This window comes from Kryptolebias marmoratus, linkage group LG5 (genome assembly GCF_001649575.2).
Source record: "Kryptolebias marmoratus isolate JLee-2015 linkage group LG5, ASM164957v2, whole genome shotgun sequence".
Classification (NCBI taxonomy): domain Eukaryota; kingdom Metazoa; phylum Chordata; class Actinopteri; order Cyprinodontiformes; family Rivulidae; genus Kryptolebias; species Kryptolebias marmoratus.
Genome location: NC_051434.1, coordinates 762,055 through 785,741, shown reverse-complemented (window position 1 = coordinate 785,741; position 23,687 = coordinate 762,055). Strand labels below are relative to the sequence as shown.

At 45.0% G+C, this 23,687-nt stretch overlaps 4 protein-coding genes across 5 annotated transcripts in view; 1 reads left to right on the top strand and 3 right to left on the bottom strand.

Moving 5' to 3' along the window:
- The window catches only part of slc52a2 (solute carrier family 52 member 2), a 3,178-nt gene extending 2,550 nt beyond the window's left edge, over positions 1-628 (bottom strand). The window contains exon 1 of the mRNA XM_037975780.1: positions 395-628. Within this exon, the coding sequence (XP_037831708.1) occupies positions 395-524 (130 nt within the window). The 5' untranslated portion in view covers positions 525-628. The remainder of the gene's footprint in view (positions 1-394) is intronic.
- An 808-nt stretch (positions 629-1,436) lies between these two features.
- Positions 1,437-5,442, bottom strand: LOC108251679. Of its 2 annotated transcripts, none has more exons than XM_017442057.3 (3): positions 5,374-5,442; positions 4,644-4,710; positions 1,437-4,147 (listed from the first exon to the last, which is right to left on the bottom strand). In XM_017442057.3, exons 2-3 carry the CDS (start codon positions 4,702-4,704, stop codon positions 1,614-1,616), a joined length of 2,595 nt encoding a protein of 864 aa, XP_017297546.1. In that variant the 5' UTR covers positions 4,705-4,710; positions 5,374-5,442; the 3' UTR covers positions 1,437-1,613. The 2 variants fall into 2 exon arrangements, with proteins under 2 accessions (XP_017297546.1, XP_017297547.1); XM_017442058.3 differs by lacking the exon at positions 5,374-5,442 and adding an exon at positions 5,150-5,286.
- A 109-nt stretch (positions 5,443-5,551) lies between these two features.
- fbxl6 (F-box and leucine-rich repeat protein 6) lies at positions 5,552-11,380 on the top strand. The gene is made up of 10 exons (XM_017442061.3): positions 5,552-5,653; positions 6,195-6,759; positions 6,975-7,133; positions 7,371-7,434; positions 7,846-7,977; positions 8,083-8,190; positions 8,264-8,377; positions 8,462-8,693; positions 9,307-9,547; positions 9,955-11,380. The coding sequence occupies exons 2-10, from the start codon at positions 6,260-6,262 to the stop codon at positions 10,082-10,084; spliced, it is 1,680 nt and encodes a 559-aa protein (XP_017297550.1). The 5' UTR covers positions 5,552-5,653; positions 6,195-6,259; the 3' UTR covers positions 10,085-11,380.
- Positions 10,514-22,192, bottom strand: eppk1 (epiplakin 1). Its single transcript, XM_017442059.3, has 3 exons — positions 22,080-22,192; positions 18,659-18,849; positions 10,514-17,860 (listed from the first exon to the last, which is right to left on the bottom strand). Exon 3 carries the CDS (start codon positions 17,852-17,854, stop codon positions 11,579-11,581), a length of 6,276 nt encoding a protein of 2,091 aa, XP_017297548.1. The 5' UTR covers positions 17,855-17,860; positions 18,659-18,849; positions 22,080-22,192; the 3' UTR covers positions 10,514-11,578.
- Positions 22,193-23,687: the final 1,495 nt, after the last annotated feature.

Genomic DNA, 23,687 nt, shown 5'->3' with positions numbered 1-23,687 from the left:
GAGCACGAGGCTAGCTACGAGCTAAAAATAGCACGAGGCTGGCTATGAGCTAAAAATAGCAAGAGGCTGGCTATGAGCTAAAGGTAGCATGAGGCTAGCTGACAGCTAAAGGTAGCATGAGGCTAGCTGAAAGCTAAAGGTAGCATGAGGCTAGCTGACACCTAAAGGAAGTATAAAAGGCTGATCCAATGATAACTTTGAGTTTAATAAACTCCATCCACTGGTTCCTGGGATATTTTGCTAACACGCACAGAGATGCTTATTAGTCAGTGAGTTAATTTACTGTAAACAGCTTTTTAGGACTCATTAAATGTGATTAAAGCCGCGGAGTGTCTGTAAACCGGAGGAAAAGGAGGAAATTGAGGGTTTCTGTCTCCGGAGGGAGGACGCTCACCTTCGGGAAGCTCCCGGACCACCACCGGCAGCTCGACCCACAGGCTGTTGACAGACACCCAGGAGCCCATGGCGAACACGGCCATGAGTACGTGGGTCACCGCGGTCCCGCTCCACCAGCTGCCGGACATGGTTCCGCTTGGTTCGGCCGAGAAAACCCAGATTTATCTGTGTTTTAAAGTGAAGCGTCCGAAGAGCGCGTTCCCCCCGCTGCTGTCATTAATGGAGGACAAGGCCCCGCCCCTTCTGATGCATTTATTGACCCTCGTAATTTCAATCATCACCGCTAAAAACATCAAATGTGTACATTTACTTCTTTTAAATGAGCAAAATTCTACTTATAAACACTAAGGAATATACATAGGATAAATTAGGAATTGTCGTTTTGATTTATCAGGATGGCTTTGCTTTTAAAAGCCAATAATAGCTTATGTTATTCATTCTTTTCCAAAATATTATATTTTTTTATCCAGGGTTGTACTACACAAACCTGCTCCGAAATATAAAAGCGTGCTTTATAAACAGGAAACCTGAATATAATTAACATTTACTGCAGTTCACGGTTGTAGATCAGCTGTCGCTTTTCCAGTAAGGAGCTGTGTTCTCCCGTTTCCTGCAGACAGTGAAGGCCTCATCCCTACAATCATTGAAGGTTTGTTTTTCTGCTCGTTTATCTCCGCTTAATAACAAAAAACTGGAACAAAGTTCACGAAACCTAAGAGAAATTAGAGCACGCGGACAAGTCTTTCTTAAAGACTAAAAGCTGGGAGCTCCTTTGCTTCAGAATAACTCATAATCCTCAATAATATAAGGATGGTGGCTTATTTCTAGCAAATAAATAAATAGATACTGAGGGCGTTGCAAGCTGAGACCTTTGGCCCGGTTCTGTTCCAAAGGCTGAAGGACAATCAGTCCTTTTATCTAATGAGAAACAAAAGTGGCCAGATACAGGAAGCAGCTTAAAAATGGAACAATAAACTAATTTAACTTTAGTTGTAATGAAACTAAAATGTTCTTTAAAACTAAAGAAAGTGTGACTCATCATCTTGTCATTTATAGAAACAAAAAAGATGTTTATTTTTATCCTAGTAAACACCTTTTAAGTGAGAAAAAACAAAATAACAACAAAAGTTGTCTTTTCAGGAGAAAATACAGTAAAAAAGAGAAAAGATGACACAGAATCTCCCAACGGACCGACGGCTCTTCCTGCGTGAACACATTCAAGTCTTCAGGTGGGTTTCTGCTCCGCTTGTCACCACCGGGTCACTCTGAGCCGCCGCAGGTTCTGGGGCCACTCGGGCCGGAGGTCTGGGTTTGGTCTTTCTGGGTGCCAACACGAGGGAGTACCCGGGTTTTATCCGCGGGAGCGCCAGCTTCAGCTTCAGCACCATCTGCGTGCTGTTCAGGTAAATGCAGTCCAGGTGCTTGTCCGTGTTGTTCAGAACCATTTTCTGGTAGATCATCTCACAGCGGATCGCTTCCCGTTTCTCTCTCCGGGGTTTCTCCTCGAACTGCAGCAGCATCTTATCCACGTCCTGCTGGGTCTTACACGGCCCCCCGTTTCGCTTCACCGTCGCTGTTATGTAGTCCAAATCCATGTTCTCCTCCGGTTCCTCCTCATAGACTCGTTTCTGACCTTTCCTCGCTGGAGGGCTGGACTCCTCCTTTTGGGACGTTTTATTACCAGAGAATTCATTCAAACTGTCGTCAGAGAGACCATCCAAGGCTTCATCTTCATCTTCTGATGGGTTCCTGTTCGAGGAACTCTCCAACAACTTGTCGGGTCTTTTCTTTTTGTAGGGGTACGAGTGGCCGTAGGGGTATTCCGCCATCAGGACGGAGAACGTGCAGCTCACCAGCTGCAGGCTCACATCCTTGGGGGGGATTTGGGAGAAGATTCCTCCGGGCAGAAAGTCCTTCAGGTGGTCCTCGGTGACGGCAGCGATCACCTTTATTGTGCTCTTCAGACACACCCTGATCAGGTTCCGGTTCGTGTGCCACTGGCCACAGAAATGAAAGACGCCATCGAAGGTTTTCTCCTGCAGCGGGAACTGCATGAACACATTTGTTGACTCCTCCGGTTCCAGCAGAGTTGAGGGATCTTTGGACCAATCGAGGAACTTCTGGTAGAGGGACAGCAGGTACTGGCTGAAGAGCGAGTACTCCCCCCCGCTCTTCAGGAGCTGCCAGTACGGGCCGATGATCTTACAATAAACGATGGCCAAGACGCACACAAAGCTCTGGATCATGGAGTCATTTGCGTCTGCCGTGACGCTCTCCAGGACAACGTTCGGACACGAGTCGTTGGTTATCGACAGGAGGTCCGAGAAGAAGAGCGCGATCTCTTTGTGGTGGTGAATGACACCTGCCGCGGCTTCAAAGTAGTTGATGAACCTGTTGGACTGGTTCACAGCCAGTCTGGACGGGTTTCCCTTCTCCTCGCAGAACGCCACCCAGTGTTTTCGGTAGTTGGGATTATTGGGGCTGCGGGGGCTCAGGATGTCGCAGGTCATGTGGATGTAACGGGAAGTGGCGCTCTCTGGCAAGCTGACAAACTTCCTGAAGTTTGGAAGCTTGTCCCGGCCCAGTTTCTCCCCAGTGGACATAATGATGTCCTTCTCGAAGCTTATGATCTGCTGCTCGATTGCGTCGAGCAGGTCAACGAGGAAGTTAGCGTTGTAGTTCAAAAAGACGACAGGAGGAACGATGGGGATCTGTTCTTCCACCGCCCGGACCTTCTTCTCGAACTCCTCCATGGCCGGGTGCTCCTTGTACGTCAGAGTGTAGTGGTTTTTCAGCAGATCTAAGGAGACCTGCTTGCACACTTCAGATTTTCCTCCGTAAACACTCGAGAGTTTTTGGACAGACAGCATGGCGATGTCCAGGAGTGTCAGAGGTTCTCTGTTAGCCAAACTGTCTTCTCTGCTGCTCGACGCGTTGGAGTCCTTCTCGTCCTGGTTGTTGTCGTCAACACGCTCCCTCTGAGATACGGTTCCTAAAACCTCTACGTCCATCCTTGACCCCTCAGCCTGAGAGATTTCCCAATCCTCACTTTCCTCCTTGATAACCTTCTCATAGTCGTCTCTTCTCATGCGCTTCTTCACCAGCAGCTTCGGCTCTTTTTTCCGAACCAGCTCGAACGGACTCTGAAGCAGATTCTCGATCACTGCGTTCCTTCTGTGGCTTCTTGTTTCATAATTACTGCAGTGAATTTTTAACTTCTTTATCTTGGCCTTGAGGTTCTTGTACGCCTTCTGGATGTCTCCGTTCTTACAGAACTGGGGGTTGAAGTTTCTCAGCCAGGTGACGATGACCACAGGAGAGAGGTTCTCCCTGGAGACGAAGTTGCTCAGCTCCAGAATCAGCCCGTTCGTGACTTCGATTAACTGCGCCCGCTCAGAGAAGTCCCTCAGCTCCAGCAGATGTTGCCGCTCAACTCCGATGCTGTCGCATATTGGGCCAACGAAGTTGAAGTTGACCTGTGAGTCCAGGAAGGTCAGCCGTGCGTCAACGGCCAGGCTCAGCGTCGTTGCGATGCCCCGTTCGATCAAGCGCCGGAAGTCAGCCGACTGGTGGCTGGGGAAGATTTTCTTCAGCCAAGCAATAATGGCGATCCAGGGGAAGTTATTGTCTTCTCTCAGAAGTCCTACTTGGATCATAAGTCTGTTCCTGCAGAACGCCTGATCCAGGTCCAGTCCCTCCCCCGACTGAGGCCCGATAAAATCTGCAACAAGCTTCCAGTAATATTCATCTCCTGAAAACAGGAAAACATTGGAGAACATTGAGAAAAATACTGGCTGACAAGGAAGAATACAATCAGTCATCTTGGATATGGAAAATCCAGAACGTTAAAAAACAAACACTTCAGTTCTGCAGCTGAAGACGTTCTGCTTCCTAACCCCAACCCAAAATCTGTATAACTGACTGAGTTATACCCATTTATGTGTTTCCTAAGGTCATTTTTTCATGAGATATTTTGCTAACAGACAATCACACACACAGAAAAAGGCTAAAACATTATCGCCCACCTTTGCCTTTGACTGAACTGATCAGACAGATTTCCTGTAAACGTTTAAAAGTTGAACCTTGGCTGTTTTTTACTCAGTTTTTCCACCTCAGCATTTTCAGAGGAATATTTTTGGTTTGCTGAGTAACTTAAAGGCTTTCAGAAAGCCTGGAGATATTAGAGACCTGCTTGGGAGGAAAATATAAAGAAATGAGTTTAAAAAGACTTTTTACTTCAGACTTACTCAGATTATCTTCAGTCACGACTGCTTTCCCATGGAGAGAAAAGTCCTGACCCTCCTCCATGATGTCCTGTTTACAAAAAGACACAAAAGTTCATCTTTAATCCTCAAATTAAAACATTTCAACAAAACTAAATAAGACTTGTTTATCTTTAAATAACACAACAATCAGATCAAGTGATAAAATTACTCTAACTGGAATATTTAGGGTAATAAGCATTAATGAAGCATTAATTAAAATGCATCACCTTATTTTTTAGCTGCTTTTGCCTTCTTGTCAGTAACATTTGCTGGATGTTTAGAGGACTGTATTTAATGACATAAATGAGCTTAAATCTCACAACTTTCTGTCCTTCTTTCATTAAAGCTTCCTCCTGTTTATTTTATATTTTACATATAAAAGTTAAAAGCAGCCTAAACGATTCTTCCAGTTTGTCTCTAAATACAAACAGAAAAGTACAGCTTCTGACAGAAGAGATGATTTGTTTTTGTTCTATAAACTTTATTACCTACAGCCTGATGAGCGCCAGGCTGCTGCTGCTGTTAGCATGTTGCTAACAAACTGCTGCTGTTAGCATCCTTTATGGAAACACAGGAAACACAAATAACTCCGTTACTCTGACACGGGATTGATTCTCGGGATAAAAACTCGGGCTACCTGCTGAAACGTTTGACAACGGTTTAGATTTAAAAGCATTTGAAGTAAAATGTTAAATAAAGAAGAAGCGCTTACTTTCTGATGAACACAGCTCGCTCGTGTGGAAGGAAAAAAAAATCTAAAACTGCTCAGTGATTGGTCAGTTTTACAGAAGGCAGGCTGTTATTAACATTTCAGCAAATCAGAATCGGAACGTGGTCCATTTTTTTTACAACTTAGTGATTGGTCAGTTATACAGAAGGCGGGCATTCCCGCAGATGTCAACCAATCACAATAGGGGAGTGAAATGCATTGTGGGTCCGGTACGGTTTGCAGCAGCTACAATGCTAAGTTTAAAGGGCTAGCGCTAGTGAAGGTAAGGGAAAGCGTTTTTGTATTTCAGAAAACATTTCTGGTACTTATAATCACTTCCTGGATAACAACAATTTATGTGTCATGTTCTGCTTAATTATAATTAGTTTAACCCACACACTGTATAATAGGGTTTGTGGTTTTACTGATGCTAGTCGGCTAATCGTTAGCTACAACATTATCTTCCGTTTGTAAACAATCGAGGCTGCGCGCGCAGCTTGATATGATTAAACGGAATTAAATCTTAATAAAGAATTAAATTCTAACAGAAAAAATTAGGCTGTTTTGTGATTTTGAAGTGTATTATGCCACGATGAGGAAAAGGGCTAATTATGGCCGGTGGATTATTTTATTTAAACTCCAGCCTGTGTAGCTGAGATGTTTCTTCTTCTCTCTTCCAGTCTGAAAATCACATTATACACAAAAAACTGTAATTAAAATCATAATGCGACTTCTGCTGCTTCTGCACATTCTAATTAAGACAGAGCTCTGAAGAATAACCTTTCTCACATAGATTGATTTAACTGACCTGTGTCTCTTTTTAGATTTTAATGTCTGTCATGCTGATGTCTGGAGTTCTTGGACAATTTAAACCAAGATAGCAGCAACGATGGAGGCTTCTGTCTCAGAAACGTCAAACCAGAGTGAAAGGAAAGAGGAGAGTGAAGCATCTGGTCATGGAGAAGATGGACCAAAGTCAAAGAAAACAGCCTTGAAAAGGAAGTCAGAGGTGAAAACAAAGAAGCAGAAAAAAGCCAGAGTATCTCGGCCCGACTACACGGTCCATCAGGGAGAAGACATGCTTCTCGTCATATCGAACGCTTCGTCTCAGTACGTCGGTTCTGTCTGGACCTCGAAGAAGAAAGGAAGCAAAAAGAGGAAGGCTCTTAAAGGGAAGTTGAAGAAGAAGAAGAACCAGATAAAAAAAAGGAAATCAGTCTGTGAAAAACCTAAAGTGGAAAATCAACCAGTGAAGAAGGACGATGAGGACAGGAAGTTATCTGAGACAGCTGCTGAGGACAGATGGGGACAGGAGTTACCGGAGGAGGTGCTGGTCAACATCTTTCAGCTGGTGGTGACTCAGGACAGTGCTGTTCCCTTTCTGTGCAGGTATCTTTGATTGAAACAAAACCAGAAACTGTGGGTTCAAACATCTGGAATTCAGTCTCAGGAAGATCTGACTCCAGCAAACAGATGTTTCTGGATCAAATCTCTGCTTAGTTTTAGTAAAACGAGGGGAGGAAGTTCAGGGAATTTGATTCTAATTTTCCAGAGCAGATGTAGATTCTTCTGAGACACGACTCTCTGCTGTGTTCGTGGTGCAGGATGGGGAGAGTCTGTCGTTTGTGGAACGCCGCCGCCTCCAGCCCGGTTCTGTGGCGCCGGGTGACTGTGGGTCACTGCTGGATCGAACCGGGAAAGAGTCAGCTTCCCAAAACTGAGGCGAAGATTAAAAACACTGTTTCCTGGCTCGCACAAAACAGGTCTGTGTTTCCAGTGTTCGCCTGCTGAATATTGATGTTTTTAATCACCGCTGCAGAAGCTTGGCTCAGTCTGGAGAACCGTTGATTCGGAAGGTTTGGATCGTTAAAGGCAAACATCCAAAGATGAGGGGATAAATATTTGGGCTCGGCTCTGGGGTCTGCGGGGGTTTGTACAGGGGAGCAGATGTGTCTGTCTGAGGCTTGAACTCATCGTGTTTTCATTCCTCTTTCTTTCAGATTCTCTCAGCTGCGAGACTTTTCTCTCTGTCACTGGACAAAACACGTTGACTTCACCTTGGAGGTAAAATAAACTGTCAGTCTGCCCATTTTACCATCAGAAGTTCCTAAACTGAAGAAATTTATCCTAGTTATTTCTTTAGAAGATTTATTAGAAACGAGAGAAATGAAGCAGAGAGGAGAATGATTTAATGAAAACTGAGGCTAAAATGGAACAAATAAAAGCTGCGTAATAGTAACAAGAAAAAACTGTAGCTAAAAGGAGCCAAACAGGAGCTAAAATCAGCCAAACTGTAGCTAAAATTGTAGTTAAAAACTAAAAGTAGCTTAAGAACAAGTTACTAAAAGTCACAGCAGCTGCGTCCTGCATGAGCCGAACGTTTGGATGCAGTAGCAGCTGAAACAGATTAGGCTGGAAACTAAAGAAGCAGAAGACCAGAATGAGCGCTGACTCAGCGTCTGTGATCTCGTTCAGGCGGTGTCCCGGTTCTGTCCTCACCTGCGCTCCATCAAGCTGTCGTTCTGTAAAGGTGTGACGCTGAAGGCCTTCCAGAGCCTCGGCCTGCACAGCCGCCGCCTGCAGAGCATCAACCTGCAGCAGTCCGAGGTGCAGCAAACTCTCATCCCTGAACTTTCCCTCACCGGTTCTGTCCCACACCCCGACCTCCACCCTTTCTGCTTCATCCTAACCAACGCTTCGTGTCTGCTGCAGTTCCAGGTAGAAGGACTGATGGAGTACCTGGAACGTCACGGGAGGCAGATCAGGGAGCTGCTGTTCACTCATGGGCTGAAGAACGACAGACTGCTGGCAGTTATCAGCGTACGGCTGCTTCCTCTGTCTGTGTGTCTGACGCCGACCTGTCCTCAGACTCAGAATGCCTTTCTCTTCTCAGAGGGGATCCTGTCCTGATCTGGAGCTCTTAGAAGTCAACAAAAGACTGGACAGTAAAGACGGAGAACTTCCTGTTTGCATGCAGCAGCTTCAGATGGCCTGTCCTAAACTGAAGGTAAAACTAAAACCATTTTCAGCTCTTCTCTTATTTCTTTGGAGCAGATTTATTAGTTAAAGCCCTCGTTCATCCCGTTTCCAGACGTTCCGGATGCTGAACGTACGACTCCTTCATAAGACGATGCGTAACGGAGCCGTTTCGGCGGCGGGATTCCCTTTCCTGGAGGAGCTTTGCATCGCGACCACGTCCTACTCCTACCTGACCGACAAGGACCTGAGGGAGGTTCTATTCGGCTCCACCAAACTGAGAGTCCTGGACCTGCGAGGATGCTCCCGGATCTCCACATCCGCTCTGGCTGCGTTACCGTGTCCCGGTGAGGAAACGTGTCTGCAGCAGTTTGACCCTTTAATTATCACCCCAGCACTGCATGTGCTTCTGTGTGTCTGTTAGCAAAATATCTCAGGAACCATTGAACGTATTTTAATGAAACTTTCAGGAAATAATCACTGGATGTTCATCTACATCCACCTGACTTTTGGAGTTAGTCCAATTCAAGATGGATGCCACAGCTAAAAGACTGTAGCCAGAACAAAAATGGCTCTGAGTCCGTCAGTTTTACAAACACTGAGGTCAGATTTGGTGTGGTAGTAGCTGAGAGTCATCTCCAACATTTATATACATCACATGGGATTATTTTTAAGACTACTACAACTGCAACTCAACACTAAGATGATAAATCCACTAAAAAGATGTTTTGTTTTAATGTAGTTTTTAGTTATTATTGGATTCTTGATTCAAAGGTTAGAAAAGATTTCAGCCTTCGTTCAGGATTGAGACATCAAATGATGCTTATAAAGTTATTTCCTCTCCATAATTAAAACACTTTAGACTTTTAGAGTTAAGAAAGTTGTATTTATTGGAAAAACGGATGTGTCGGTTTTAGCCGAAGGTCCCAGCTGAAGGTTCTGCTGCTGTGTTTCTGTCAGAACTCGAGTGTCTGTTCTGGGGTCAGTACTGCAGCCAGCTCGGCTCGTCTTCAACCAGGCGGGGGCTCCACCTGCTGACCCAGAAGTGGGGCCGGACGCTGCGGCAGCTGGATGTGGCGAACCAGCCCTTCACCGAGGAAGACTTGGAGTTGGCCATGAGTTACCTGACTCAGGAGGCAGAGGCGGGAACGCTGCGTTCCCTGAACCTCAGCGGGACCAGGATCACGCCTCATGCCCTGCGGTAAACGCCCTCCAACCACAAAAAACAGCTGAACACAGAATTTAAGTCAAACTGAAATAATATTCACCTCTTATTGTTTCCTTCCTGCAGCAGCTGTCTGTTATTATGAAGAAATACAAAAGTTTTTTGGGTTTAGTGTAATATTGGTTTGATGGAAGTTAAACCAACTCTGGATTTGGGTGATTCTGGCTCAGGATTGGTTTTGTTTTGGTAAAACCTTTTTATGTCAAAGAAGAATATTGGGACGGGTCTTTTCTGTGTGGTTTTTCTGGTCCCGTCTTCCCTCTGCAGCTGTCAGCCTCCAGTTAGTTTCATCCTGCAGACACTCCTGCTCCGTTCGGATTCAGAGGCTTTTTGTTATGTTGATGACGGAGACGTGAAGAAGAAACTGTTCTCCTGTTCTGCAGGTCAGTGGTGGGACAGTCGGCAGCTCTGGACTACCTCAACCTGTCGTCCTGCAGGTATCTGCCTCGAGGAGTGAAGAAGGTTTACCGAGGCCACGAAGAAATCCAGCAGCTGCTGGACAAACTGGAGTGAGACGGATTTCAGTGTCTTTACCTTCTAAACACTTTAAAACCTCTCGTTTCGAGGCAGAAACAGGCATTTAGGTGTTTTTTAGTTCTTTGTTAGCTTCAGTTAGGGGTCTGCCTTTATTCTGAAACTTGCCTGTTTTTGTATTTTAAGAGAACACAACTTGTGGTGTTTGTATATATCAGTACAGCTTTAATTCTTCTGCCTTTTTTTTACCAACAAATAATCTGAAACAAAAATAAATGTTAATTTTTTTTAGTGTAATGTTGTCATTGTCTCTCTCTCCACCAGAGGGCGATAAAGTTAACGGCTCCCAGCTGCTTAATTTGAATAACGAACTGAAAGTTTTATTGCTCGTAAAAGTCTTCAACCAGAAAACCAGTAATCAGTCGACGTTTCACCGAGCTGCCAAACAAAAAACCAGATCAGGCAGAGTTCAGATCTCAGCAGTTTATTGGCTTTCACAGAGTTTCGGTTTAACATTAACCCCATCTGCCTCAGGACAAACAAACCCAGATTTAGAATAAACAGTAACTGCAGTACGTTTAGTTTATATCAGTGTAAAAACATTTAAAACCATCAGCCCCAAAACAACATGGCTCCCTCGACCAAACAGGAAAAACAAACCAACATATACTGATAGAAAGTAGAAAAATGGTTCAGTTTGATTAAAGTTTTCACAGTTTACTGGTAATATCGTGACTAAATAAATGGTTATTTTTCACCCGTTCACAGTGTGTGGAACAGACGTTACTGTCCTCTTCAGATCAGTACTTTTATAACTGCTGCTGCTTTTCAATCTTACAATCTTTATTTTATTCTTTAAAGTTAAAATACGGAGGTAATCCGTCCCTCCGGGATTCTGTGGCTGTTTTCTGTGATCCTTGCAGCCGAAAAGGTCTGATTTCTGCAGCGGCTTTTTCAGAAAGTTGCAATGATTCATCTGCCTCAAACAGCTGAGTTTACAAAATGATGAAGATAAAACTCTGATGCCAAAGTCCAAATGTGTAACGAATCTGTTTGTGATCATTTATTTGATCTGTTGTTAAGAACCTTAGAACGCTGATTTAAGGTGACACTTTTTCCTCAGTTTAAGAGCAAACCTTTGCTTCTCTAACATGTTTTACAGTAAAACTTCTGCAGCAACATTTTTGTCTAATTTCAAACACATTGTTGAAAACAGAGAACAACAGTGTTCCACTACTTTACAGTAAATTCACTGTCACACATTTTATCAGGAATATATGATGGTAAATGTGATTTTCTGCTGCCAGTCGTGTTTTCATCTTGCAGGTTTGAGTTCCAGGAGGTGAAAATCAGCAGGGAGTGAGGGTGGTAAGTCCAATTTACAGAAACTTTGTAAGGTTTGGTCAAAGTTGTGAGACTGCCCAAAATTTGCCATGATTAGTTGAATTTGCAACTTCCTAAAGGAACTGGATAAAACTTTCTACAGGAGACAGAAAAGGATTCAAACTGCAGTTACTTTCATTGGAATGAACTTCATTTGTGCAGTGGGAGTAAACTGAGTCCTGTTACTGGATCTGTGATGCACCTCTCAATCAGCTGAAGGTAGGTGAGGTTCTCCTTAGTGTTTGGGTCAAAGAAACCCTTGGTGTCGTCGTCTGGGTCAGATAAAATCTGGTTCATTTCTTCATCAAAGTAACCTCTTTGGTATGCCACTTGTACGGGCACCCTGTGACTGTGGACCGGATCGATTATTCCTCCTGTTGCGATTTGGGCTTCAAGAAGACGAATTCCATGATCCTTCACAATGAGATCTTTCTTCAAGGCCTGGAACAACGAGATGGTGTTTCCGGTGTAGGGATCTTTGTATCCTGTAACTGCTCTTTCTGCTGAAAGCAGCTTTTCCTTCCACTCACCGCCAATCACTCCTTGAGCTGCAGCTTCCTCTACAGAAAGTTTCTTGTTCTTGACCGGGTCAATAACAAATCCAGTGGCAGCTTGGGCTTCCAGGAGAATCAGAGAGGTACCAGGAGTCAGAAGATTTTGTTTCTTGGCTTCATAGATACTCAGTGTCTCCTTGGTGGACTGAAGGTAAACCCCTGCAATGCTGTTGGTGCCCTGGAGGTATTTCCGTACAGAGTTCATTTCACTTACTTCAGCCACAGTGACATTTCCAGCATTGAGGTCCTTGAAGAGTTTTTCATCAATGATTTTTGATTCAAGCAGTTCAGATACAGTGACATCCTTTCTGATTCCTTTGAGGGTTTTATCTTCACTGGTCGTTGTGATGGTGGTGGTAGTGGTGGTGGTGGTGGTAGTGGTGGTGGTCTGCTGCTCAATGATTGTCAAGAGTATTTCCAGAAAGCGTTCAATTGTGATTGTTCCACTCTTGTACTGTTTGACAAGCTCCCGCCTCTTTTCTTCAGTGATGTATTTGGAGTAGAGAAGATCCCAAATAGAAACGGTGGCTCCCTTGTACTTTCCTCCTGCTTTGTTTGTTGTTGTAGACTTCAAAACCAGCTTTGTTGCCTCATCGACGAAGAAATAGAACTCGCCTTTCTTTACAATGACCAGTAAACTGAGTCCTGTTACTGGATCTGTGATGCACCTCTCAATCAGCTGAAGGTAGGTGAGGTTCTCCTTAGTGTTTGGGTCAAAGAAACCCTTGGTGTCGTCGTCTGGGTCAGATAAAATCTGGTTCATTTCTTCATCAAAGTAACCTCTTTGGTATGCCACTTGTACGGGCACCCTGTGACTGTGGACCGGATCGATTATTCCTCCTGTTGCGATTTGGGCTTCAAGAAGACGAATTCCATGATCCTTCACAATGAGATCTTTCTTCAAGGCCTGGAACAACGAGATGGTGTTTCCGGTGTAGGGATCTTTGTATCCTGTAACTGCTCTTTCTGCTGAAAGCAGCTTTTCCTTCCACTCACCGCCAATCACTCCTTGAGCTGCAGCTTCCTCTACAGAAAGTTTCTTGTTCTTGACCGGGTCAATAACAAATCCAGTGGCAGCTTGGGCTTCCAGGAGAATCAGAGAGGTACCAGGCGTGAGCAGGGCTCGATTTCTGGCTTCAGAAATGCTGATAACTTCTTTTGTAGATTCAACTCTTACACCCGCAATACAGTTTGTAGCTCCAAGGTACTTCTGAATGGACTCCATTTTGTTCACATTTTCTTCACTTATTTCACCGTGTATTATTTGGGTAAAAAGTTCCTTGGAGATAATTTTTGACTCAAACAACTCACTTGCCGACACTTGCTTTCTTAGTCCTTTAAACTTTCGTTCTTTGGATGATATTTCTGTGATGATAACTGTGAGTATTTCAATGATTTCTTCTATTTTCATGGTTCTTGTTTTGTATTGTTGTATGAGCTGCTCTCTCTTTTCTTTTGAAATGTATTCAGAGAGCAACACTTCCCACACTGTGACTTCTTTGTTTTTGAATTTTCCCACATTCATGGTAACTGTTTTGTTTTTGAATGCTAACTCTACTTGCTCATCTGTGTGAAACACCTTGCACTCCTCTTTATGCAGCGGTAGAAGAAGTAGTCCAGTGTTTGAATCTTTTTCACATCGACCTATCAGCTGAAGGTAGGAAAGATTTTCATTGGTGTTAGGGTCAAAGAAACCCTTTGCTTCATCAGTGGGGTTCAGCAGGATTTTGTGAGTTTCTTCATCAAGATATCCCCTTTTAATGGCAACATGAGTTGGTAGTCTGTGACTTTGATTTGTGTCGATGATTCCTCCAGTTGCCATCTGTGCCTCAAGAAGACGCAAGCCATCACTTCGTTTTATCAGTTCTTCTTTCATGGCTTCAAACAAGGATATAGTTGCATCTGTGTATGGATCCTTATAGCCGGTAGCAGCACGCTCAGCTGAAAGAAGTTGCTCATGTAAATCTGGTCCAATTATGTCCTCCTTTGCAGCTTCATCCACAGAATAGAACTTGTTGTTGAGAGGATCAATGACCCATCCTGTTGCAGACTGTGCTTCAAGCAGTAAAAGTGCAATGCCAGGAGTCAACAGATCCTCTTGCTTTGCTTGGTATATGCTTATCACTTTCTGAGTTGGATAAACTTTAACTCCTGCAATACTTCCTGTTCCCTTTAGGTATCTTCTCACAGGTTCACTTTGGGCTACTGCATCAAAACTGAGAACTCCTTCTTCAATCTGTTTGAATGTGTTGACGTTAATGATGTCAGAATCCAGTAGTTGTTGCACAGAGACATGGTTTCTCAGGCCCATCACTTTCAGGCTTTCGATCTTCTCTAGTTTCTCAATCGTGGAAAGCACTAAGGTGATTATTGTTTGGATGTTTATCTGTTTTGTTCTGTATTTTTCAATGAAGTCCAGCTGCTGATCTTCAGTGAAGTAACGAGAGTGAATCAAGTCCCAAAGAGAAACTGATTTTCCTGAATACCTTCCCACGCTAACACTTACCATTGTCTTTTGAATCTCTTGCTTTATTTCTGTGATGGTAGATGTTTTTTCTTTCATGGCTGTTGCTTTTGATGTGTCATTAAGTGGCAGGAGGAAGAGTCCAGTTTCTTTATCTTTCACACATCTGTGTAACATTTCCATGTAGGTCAGGTTTTCTTTAGTCCCTGGGTCAAAGAAGCCCTTTGTGTCATCAGTTGGGTCTTCTAAGATTTGATTGAGTTCTGCATCAAAATATCCTTTCTTGTATGCGACCTCTAGAGGCAAGTGAAGGCACTTCAAGGGATCAATGATACCACCTGTGGCAATTTGGGCCTCGAGTAAACGAATGCCATGCTGCTTGACGATGAGATCCTTTTTCAAGGCTTGGAATAACGAAATCTTTTGACCTGTGTATGGGTCTGTGTAACCAGTGACGGCCCTCTCTGCAGACAGAAGCTTTTCATACATCTGTGGACCAATCACATTCTCTCTTAGAGATTCTTCCACTGTAAGTTTCTTGTTCTTCAAAGGATCTATGATGAATCCAGTGGCCGCTTGTGCTTCAAGAAGACAAAGAGCAGTTCCAGGTGTAAGGATGCCAATTTTCTGTGCCTCATAGATGCTTATTTTCTTATTGGATGGTTGCAGAATCAACCCAGCTACACAACTTGTTCCTTGCAGGTAGGCTCTCACGCTGTCTATCTTCATCACATCGGTGCTTGACATTTTCCCATCGATCAAACTCTTGTATATTTTTTCATCCACAATTTGGAGATCCAGAAGGTCCACAATGGAAATCTCTCCTCTGAGACCTGTAAAATTCAGCTCTTCTTGTTGTTTTATCTCCTTACTCTCGATGATCTCTATGATGATAATTGTGAGTTCTTCAATCGTGATTTTCCTGGACTTGAAGCGCTTGAAAAACTCCTGGCGTTTTTCTTCTGACAGATATTCTGAATTGATAAGATCCCACAGTGTTGTGTGCCTGCCCTTGAATCTGCCATACTTGACAGTAACCTTTGTTTTTTGGAACATCTCCCTCATGTTATCATCTATGTTAATTTTTCTGCCCTTGCTTTTCAGAGGCAAGAGGCACAAGCCTGTACTAGGATCTGTGACACATCTGGCCATGAGCTGCAGATAGGTCAGGTTCTCAAGGGTGTTGGGGTCAAAGAATCCTTTGGTGTCGTCAGTTGGATCACTCAGGATCTGATTCATCTCCTCATTAAAGTACCCCCTCTTGTAGGCCACATGGACAGGAATGCGATGGCTGTTCACTGGGTCAATGATTCCACCGGTGGCAATTTGTGCCTCTAGAAGCCGAATCCCATGTTCTTTGAGAATCAGGTCCTTTTGCATTGCTTGGAACAAAGAGATTATCTTTTCATCATGTGGATCTTTGTACCCAGTGACCGCTTTCTCTGCTGATCGCAGTTTCTGGCAGACATCAGGCCCAACGATCCTTGCTTTGACAGCATCATCCACTGAAAACTTCCTGTTTCCAATGGGGTCGATAACGAACCCTGTTGCCGCCTGGGCCTCCAAAAGAATCAGAGCAGTTCCTGGCATTAACTTTCTGTTCTGTCTTGCCTGGTAGATGGTCATGATCTGAGAATCTGGAAGCAGAATACCAGCAATGCTGTCTTTCCCCTGTAAGTACATGGTTACATTTTCATCCTCTGTGACATCCTTTACTGACTTTTTTCCTTTCTGCAGGTCCTCCATCACTTCCTTGCTGATAATATCTGCCTCCACAAGCTGGTTGGCCGTAACGGTTTCTCTGATGCCTTGAAATGTGGCTTTTGTTGTTTTAACAGACTTCTCTATTATTTCCAGAACCATTGTAGTGATTGTCTTTATATTGAGCTTCCCTTCACTGTATCTCTGAAATATGTCCTTCCTTTGGTGTTCGTCGAAGTACTCTGACATCAGCAGCTCCCACAGAGACACTGTCATTCCCATGTATTTCCCATATTCTACTTGGACCTTCTCTGTTTTGAAGGCCATTTTGGTTTGGTAATCGATGAAGCTGAAGCTCATTCTTCCTGATTTATCATGTAGCGGTAGGAGGCACAGTCCGGTGACAGGATCAGTGACGCACCTTTCCATCAGCTGGAGATAGGTCAGATTCTCCTCAGTGTTTGGGTCAAAAAACCCTTTTGTGTCATCTCCTGCATCTTCCAGTATGGCATTCATTTTCTCATCAAAATACCCCCTCTTGAACGCCACAGCTGTAGGAACCCTATGGCTGTTGATTGGGTCTATTATTCCACCTGTGGCGATCTGTGCTTCCAGCAGCCGGATCCCATGTTCCTTGACGATGAGGTCTTTAGACAGGGCCTGAAACAGGGATACGGTCTCTCCTGAATAAGGATCCTTGTATCCAGTCACTGCTCGCTCAGCAGAAAGCAGCTTTGAATGATATTCTGGGCCAACAACTTTATGTCGGACAGCTTCCTCCACTGTGTATTTTTTATTTTGGACAGGATCAATCACAAAGCCAGTTGCAGCTTGAGCTTCCAGCAGGACGAGGGCTGTTCCTGGCATCACTATGCCTTCCTTCATTGCTTGATAAATGCTCATTCTCTGATTGGAGGAGAGAATGGCTATGCCTGCAATGCTGCCTTTGCCTTCCAGGTATTCTTTCACTGTTTCCATCAACATCACATCCTGTGTTGTGGTGTTCCCCTTTTGCAGGTCGTCATAGGTCTTCTTGTCAATAATATTTGACTCAAAGAGCTCGCTGGAGGAAATGCCTTTGCGGAGACCTTTGAAGGCAATGCAGACAGGAAGCAGCAACAAGTCTGTGTTGGGCTCCACGGTGCACGTCTCCAGGAGATTCTGGTAGTTAAGAGTTTCCTGCGTGCTGGGATTGTAAAACACTTTAAGCTCTGACATCTGGTTGTTCAGCAAATCTTTTTCATAGAGGCCCTTCTGGATCGCAGCATCAACCGAGATGCTTGTCTTCTCCACAGGATCAAAGATTCCCTTGGTGGATTTCTGCGCCTCCAACAGCCTCAGACCATAATCTCTGGGGATTAAATCTTTTTGCATGGCCTGGTAAACAGAGATAAGTTGATTGGTGTAGGGGTCTTCATAACCACTAATGGCTTTCTCAGCTGCGAGGAGTTTCTCCCTCATCTCTGGTCCTACGACTCCCTCTTTAACAGCATCTTCGACAGGAAGTATCCGGTTGTTTACAGGATCAATGATGCCCACGGTGGCAGCTTGTGCTTCGAGCAGAGCTAAAGCCGTTCCTGCTTTCAGCAGGCGTTTCTTCATGGCTTGATAAATGCTCATCTTCTCCCTGCTCTTCTCCAGGAAGATGCCCGCCACCGGCGCACGGATGCCTGCGCCGCCATTTTGCTTTATCTCAGTGGACTCCATCGTGACCTGAAGGGTTGTTGAAACACAGAAAGAGATCAGTTGGTTTGATGAATATATACTGGATGTCACTCAGCGTCTACAACTGATAAACGTTTGAAGTCAGGGTAAATCAAGATGGCCGCCACAGCTAATCAACCTTGGCAAACAGATATTGAGCTACGGTTTTGTGTGGAAGAAGCTGAGAGTCATCCCCAACACAGATTTATATTTAAAACTTTGAAATGTGAGGCGGCGGGTGATAAGCATTCATTAGATTTCTGCCTGTATTAATTGTCTCCGGGGCGATGACCTTTTCAGACTAGCATCAGAGTCTGTAACACATAAGGAATGCTTGTCGCCCGCCTCTCAGAGTATGACTCTCTGCTACTACCACACAATAGTTTTGCTCCACATCTGTATTACTGACTGAGTCTGTCTTTTTTGGGGCTAAAGTTGACTAGATGTGGCGGCCATCTTGAGTCAGGTAGACTCTTAAAGTTACTGAGTTGTGAATTTATTTTCAGTCTTTTACTATCAGTCTGTCTAATGGTGCATGAGATATTTTGCTAACAGACACATGATGATGATGATGTCTTAATTTCAACAATAACTTCCAGCTTCACTGAGTTCACTGCAGTTGGCGGAATTCAGGAAGTAATAAAATTCATAAAGTTTTTAAATAATAAAACTTTAAGACGTTTAACTGATTTGATACGATGTGTCCTGATGGAGCCGGGTCATTGTTTGCTTCTCTTTAGGTCAGACTAAATGAACTTGAACCAAACTTTAAAGATGAATCTGAAACCTGCAGCTGCAGCATCAAACCTGCTGGGTTATGAGTCTGTGGACGGCTGTGGACGTCTGTGGGCAGCTGTGGATGTCTGTGGACAGCTGTGGACGTCTGTGGACAGTTGTGGACGTCTGTGGACAGCTGTGGACAGCTGTGGACGTCTTCAGGTCCTCCGGAGTTCCTCAGGACAGAAACCACGGAGCTGCAGGGATCTGATCCTTCGGTCCTGTGGAGACATGAAAATATCCTCAACAACAATAGAAACGCAACACTTCAGGTTCTGTTCTGAACAGCGGTCCTTTTTCTCTGAAATACTGTTCACAGATTAGTGTCAGTGTGTTAGTCAGCTCTTCTTCTTCACTTCTCAGGTGTGGCTCATCCAGATGCTGATAGCAGGATTATTGCTCAGGATCGCCACAATAAAAGACCTCTACAGTTTACTTTTACTTTTAGGATTTGATGCTGTTAATAAAGTTCATTATCATTGTGTACTTTGTGTAAATGATTTAAATGTAAGTGTGTTCAGGACACACACTGGACAGGAAATGAGCTCACACACGACTTTTATTTGTTCGGGCTCAACGGGTAAAAACTGGAAGAGCCAGAATCTCAGAGTGGAAACAGCACAAAGTTGAATTCCTTTCACCGTGTTTCAGAATAAAAGGACTGCGAGCCGTTACACAAAGACGGCCCAGGAGGATCTGAACCAAGAAAACAGGCCACACCTGAAAATGTTCCTGGAGACAAACACCACAAACTGCTTCATTTACAGTTCAGAAAGATCAGCTGCAGCTAGCAGTAGCACTTCTGCTGCCGTCTGACTGCACAATTAAAGCCCACAGATGATGTAAAGGTTTAAAAAACGAGCTGCTGACATGAAGCTGGCAATTCAACTGTTTGTCCAAAGGCCTGTCTACAGCAGGTAAGATATTAACTCTCCACAGGAGATAATATAAGAAAAAACTTTGTCCATAGAAATGGAAAATTCGTTTACATTATCTGCCATAAAAACCCACATATATCACATACCATCATAAACCTCACCTCCAAATGTTATAAATAAATTAAAGCCTCAGCTGCGCCACCCTGATTAGAGAGACGTTAAACATTTCTGTAAGGTTCTGCCTGAAGTTTGAAGGCTGCGGGACTCTGGAGGGTCTCTGAGGGTTCAGCTTTCAAAATAAAACCACCTGAACTTGGATACAAACAGGAAAAAACTGAGCTAACACGGACAACCACACATTTAAACTCCATCACACTAAAGTAAACAGGATTCAACAATAAAATCTGTCCTTGACTCCAACAAACGGCTCAGTAGGACCAGGATGACGGGTCCAGGTGTGGCACCTGTCCACCTCCATGAAGACAGTCCTGGAGGTGGACAGTCCGGTCCTCGACGGCTGAAAGCAGGCCTGAGGTCATGAAGGGGTTAAACACAACAGGACGGACGGTTCTCTGAAGGTCTGTCCTCATGAGAAAAGAAGAGGAATGAAAGGAGTCCTAAACTTTCAGGCTTTTCTTTCTTATCAAGTTCTGCAAGAGGTGAAAGGTCACGGGCTGTGATAGAATGTGTCCAAATGTCCAAACTCTTATTGCAACAGGGATGAACAACAGCAACAATCTGCAGACGTCACAGTTTCTCTGGTAGATTTCAGATTTTGGTTCAACAGAAAAGCAAAGCAGGACCAGAACCCCTGCAGGTTCAGGGTTCTGGTCTTTGGTTCTGCGGACAGAAAGCTGCAGTTTTGTCTCATCTGTCCAGAGGACATTGTCCCAGCAGCTTTATGGTTTTTTGTTAAAGTTTCAGCTGATTTCAGGGCTTTTCTTTGGTCTGAAACGTGTAAAAATGTGGAAACTTTGATCTGTTCCTGTTCAGGTTTAGTCAGAAACATCTGATCTGACCTCAGGTGAAACCCGGGCGCTGCCAGAGGACCGGTTTACAGTAAAAACAGAACCAACGCAGACTGAAGCGCCTGTGTTTGTCCGACAACAGCAGCTGCTCACTTTCTGAATGTTTGAATGTTTTAACAGAGCTTAGCATTTATCGCACCGCAGGTCATAAAGGCAAATAAACAGATGTCATCGAAGTGATAACTGTTTGCTCTGCTGCTCCAGAGCTACAGGTTTTAACACCACGCCAGGGCGGGAAGACATCAGCAATGAGCTCAGAGAAGCTGCTGCCCACCGTGCGGTGCTGCGTCTCCGGGCCTCGGTTGCTTCCTCAGCGTCCCTGACTGACCTGCCCTACCTTCACGAGTTCAGCTCCGCAGACATGCTGCATGTTTATGAGCTCACAGGGTTGTGAAATGTTCTCAGGGAGTGTTTAGTAACTCTGACATGTGTTACAAGATGCTGTCACTTGTCTGAAGGAGTTGCTGAAATCGAGCCAACAAACATCAGAGGATCTGAGAGGTTGTGGAGAACCGGTCTTCCTGCCAGGCAGGAGGCACAGCAGACGGCTCCAGAAGTTTCAGGGTTTCTAATTACAGCGCAGCCCTGAAACCACCTGAAGAACTACCCTGGAAGGAATGAGCTAATGAGCTGTCGTCACACAACAGGTTCTGTTCCTGGAGAAAGTGTTACGAGCTCTTATCTGTTCAGGCTTGTTGGTGACAAACAGAGAGGAGAGGAGCCTTAAACCAACAAGTGTGGTCAAAGGTGAGCAGAGAGGAATGTTTACTTTCCTCCTTATCAGAGGGTGTTGGCTGCTGCTCGATCGTTCACTTCTCAGCCTCAGCCCAGAGGAAAGAAACACATCCATCTGTCTGTCCATCTGTCCATCTGTCCATCCATCCGTCCATCCATCCGTCCATCCATCCATCCATCCGTCCATCCATCCATCCGTCCATCCATCCATCCGTCCATCCATCCGTCCATCCATCCATCCGTCCATCCATCCATCCGTCCATCCATCCATCCATCCATCCATCCATCCATCCATCCATCCATCCATCCACTCCTGCTTGTTTCAGCGTCAGCTCATGGCAGCAGCAGTTTGAACAGGAAACTCAGACATCTCTCCACAGCCACCTCCTCCAGCTCCTCCAGGAGGATTCTAAGGTGTTTCCACCTTGGGGACCCTGGGTCTCCTCCCAGTTGGACATGTCCAGAACACCTCCCTAGGGAGGATAACTGAACTTCTCACCCTGTCGGCCCTGCAGAGGAAACTCATTTCCTCCGCCTGGATCTGTGATCTCATTCTTTCAGTCCCCACTCAGAGTTCATGACCAGGCGAGCGAAGGAACGCAGCCCGACCCGTAAACAGTTTAGTGTCACAGCTCAGCTCCTTCTTCACAACAGACCGACACAGATCTGTCTGTTCATCTCATGCTCCAATCTTCCCTCACTCAGGACCAGAACTCTGAGGTTTAAACTCCTCCATCTGAGGCAGCAGCTCCCTCCCAAACTGAGCCTCTTTCAGACCCGTTCCTGAGAGGAATATAAAGTTGCTCTTACCTGATGGTCCGGCTGCAGAGCTGCACAGATCAGAGTTCAGTCCCAGCTGGAAGCAGAGACACCGCCTGGAGTCGCTGGAGCTTCTCCGAACATCTGGGAGGTGTTCGCTGCTCATATAGACCCATCTGAGCCCCGCCCCCTGGGAGGAGCAGCCTCCCCAGTCCCTCCCCCTGGGAGGAGCAGTCTCCTCAGCCCCTCCCCCTGTGGGGAGCAGCCTCCTCCCTCTGTCTGAGGTCTGAGGGGGAGTATCGACTTCATATCGCTCTTCTTGGCTCAGGATGTCATGAATTCCTGCAGATCTCCTCGGAGCCTTTCCTTTGTGCTCTGAAACAATAAAAGCAGATTAAGCTGAGCAGCTTTAAAACAAACAGCAGAACAAAGATGATGTGCAGCCTTCACATTCTTACGTTTCTGCTCAAAGGAAGCAGGTCTTAATGATTACGTCACCGTCTTATCTCAGGTCGTAGCAGGCAGAGCTGCGGGGCTTTCAGGAACGTTTATTTCTCACATTCTTTCAAAACCTGTCATCTGTGTCACAAAGAACCAGAGAGAATGTCTGCAGAAACCAGATGTTCTGACGTCAGGAAAGGAGCTGCCTGTCCCTGAGGGACGAGGCCTTCGCAGCTACACCCACCATCACCATCATCATCCTCACCGGATGACACCTTATTAAAGATCGATTTGTAAATTCAACGACTTGGATCCTTTCTTCTATCAGCTGAGTTTAAACTCCCTGACAGATATTTGGGGAGTTAAAGAAGACGCTGGTTCCTGAGCTTCTCCTGCAGGGTCAAAGGTCAGCGTTTAAAGATGACATTTGGAGCAGAAATAAACAGATTTGATCCCATTTAGGCTTCATTTGGCAGAGAAAACAGCAGGTTTACACATGAACTCCTGCTGCAGGTCTGCGGGTCTGCGGGTCTGTGGGTCCGCGGGTCTGTAGGTCTGTAGGTCTGCAGGTCTGCAGGTCTGTAGGTCCGCAGGTCTGTAGGTCTGCAGGTCTGGGTTAGGGTTAGAGCTCTGGGCCCTGACAGGTCTGTCTGACAGGTGTGTACCTTTACAGGTGTACCTGTCAGACAGACACGCCTGGAAATTCTCTGATTTTATCTTTACGACACGCTGATTTCACCCCTCAGGTCTGGTTCTTCCTGTTGACTCCTTCAGAATCGGACCCGGGTTCTGAAGCTTCAGGCGAAACCTCTGAGCTGCTTTAGGTTTCTGTCTTCTGCAGGGTCAAAGGTCAGCGTGTAAAGATGGTTTAACATTTAAAGGAACTCAGTTTGTTCTAACGGACATGAGTTGAATAAATGAGTCCGATTTGAATCTAAGAAGTTTCTTGGTCAACAGTTTTGACTCGAAACGACTCGACTCGACTCGACTCGACTCGACTCGACTCGACTTGACTCGACACGACGTCCTCCGTCTGGTTTTAGTTTCTGACCGTCTGTCTGTCAGGAGAAGAGAGGAGAAACTCTATCAGGACGACAAACTGCAGTTTCAGAATAAAAGCTGAGGACAGACGATCCTGCAGCCCAGTTTGATCCTCTCTGCTGTTTGATTTCCTCTTCAGAGAGAAATGTCTTGAGCTGTGGGGGGGCTGGGGGGCCA

What these genes read in the sequence shown, in the direction of transcription:
- LOC108251679 (XM_017442057.3), bottom strand. Translation starts at nt 4,704, where the DNA reads ATGGAGGAGGGTCAGGACTTTTCTCTCCATGGGAAAGCAGTCGTGACT. An exon ending in CGTGACTGAAGATAATCTGA is followed by an intron (nt 4,148 to 4,643) that starts GTAAGTCTGAAG and finishes TCCTGTTTTCAG; the next exon opens with GAGATGAATATTACTGGAAG.
- fbxl6 (XM_017442061.3), top strand. Translation starts at nt 6,260, where the DNA reads ATGGAGGCTTCTGTCTCAGAAACGTCAAACCAGAGTGAAAGGAAAGAG. An exon ending in GCTGTTCCCTTTCTGTGCAG is followed by an intron (nt 6,760 to 6,974) that starts GTATCTTTGATT and finishes TTCGTGGTGCAG; the next exon opens with GATGGGGAGAGTCTGTCGTT. An exon ending in GGCTGCGTTACCGTGTCCCG is followed by an intron (nt 8,694 to 9,306) that starts GTGAGGAAACGT and finishes TGTTTCTGTCAG; the next exon opens with AACTCGAGTGTCTGTTCTGG.
- eppk1 (XM_017442059.3), bottom strand. Translation starts at nt 17,854, where the DNA reads ATGGAGTCCACTGAGATAAAGCAAAATGGCGGCGCAGGCATCCGTGCG.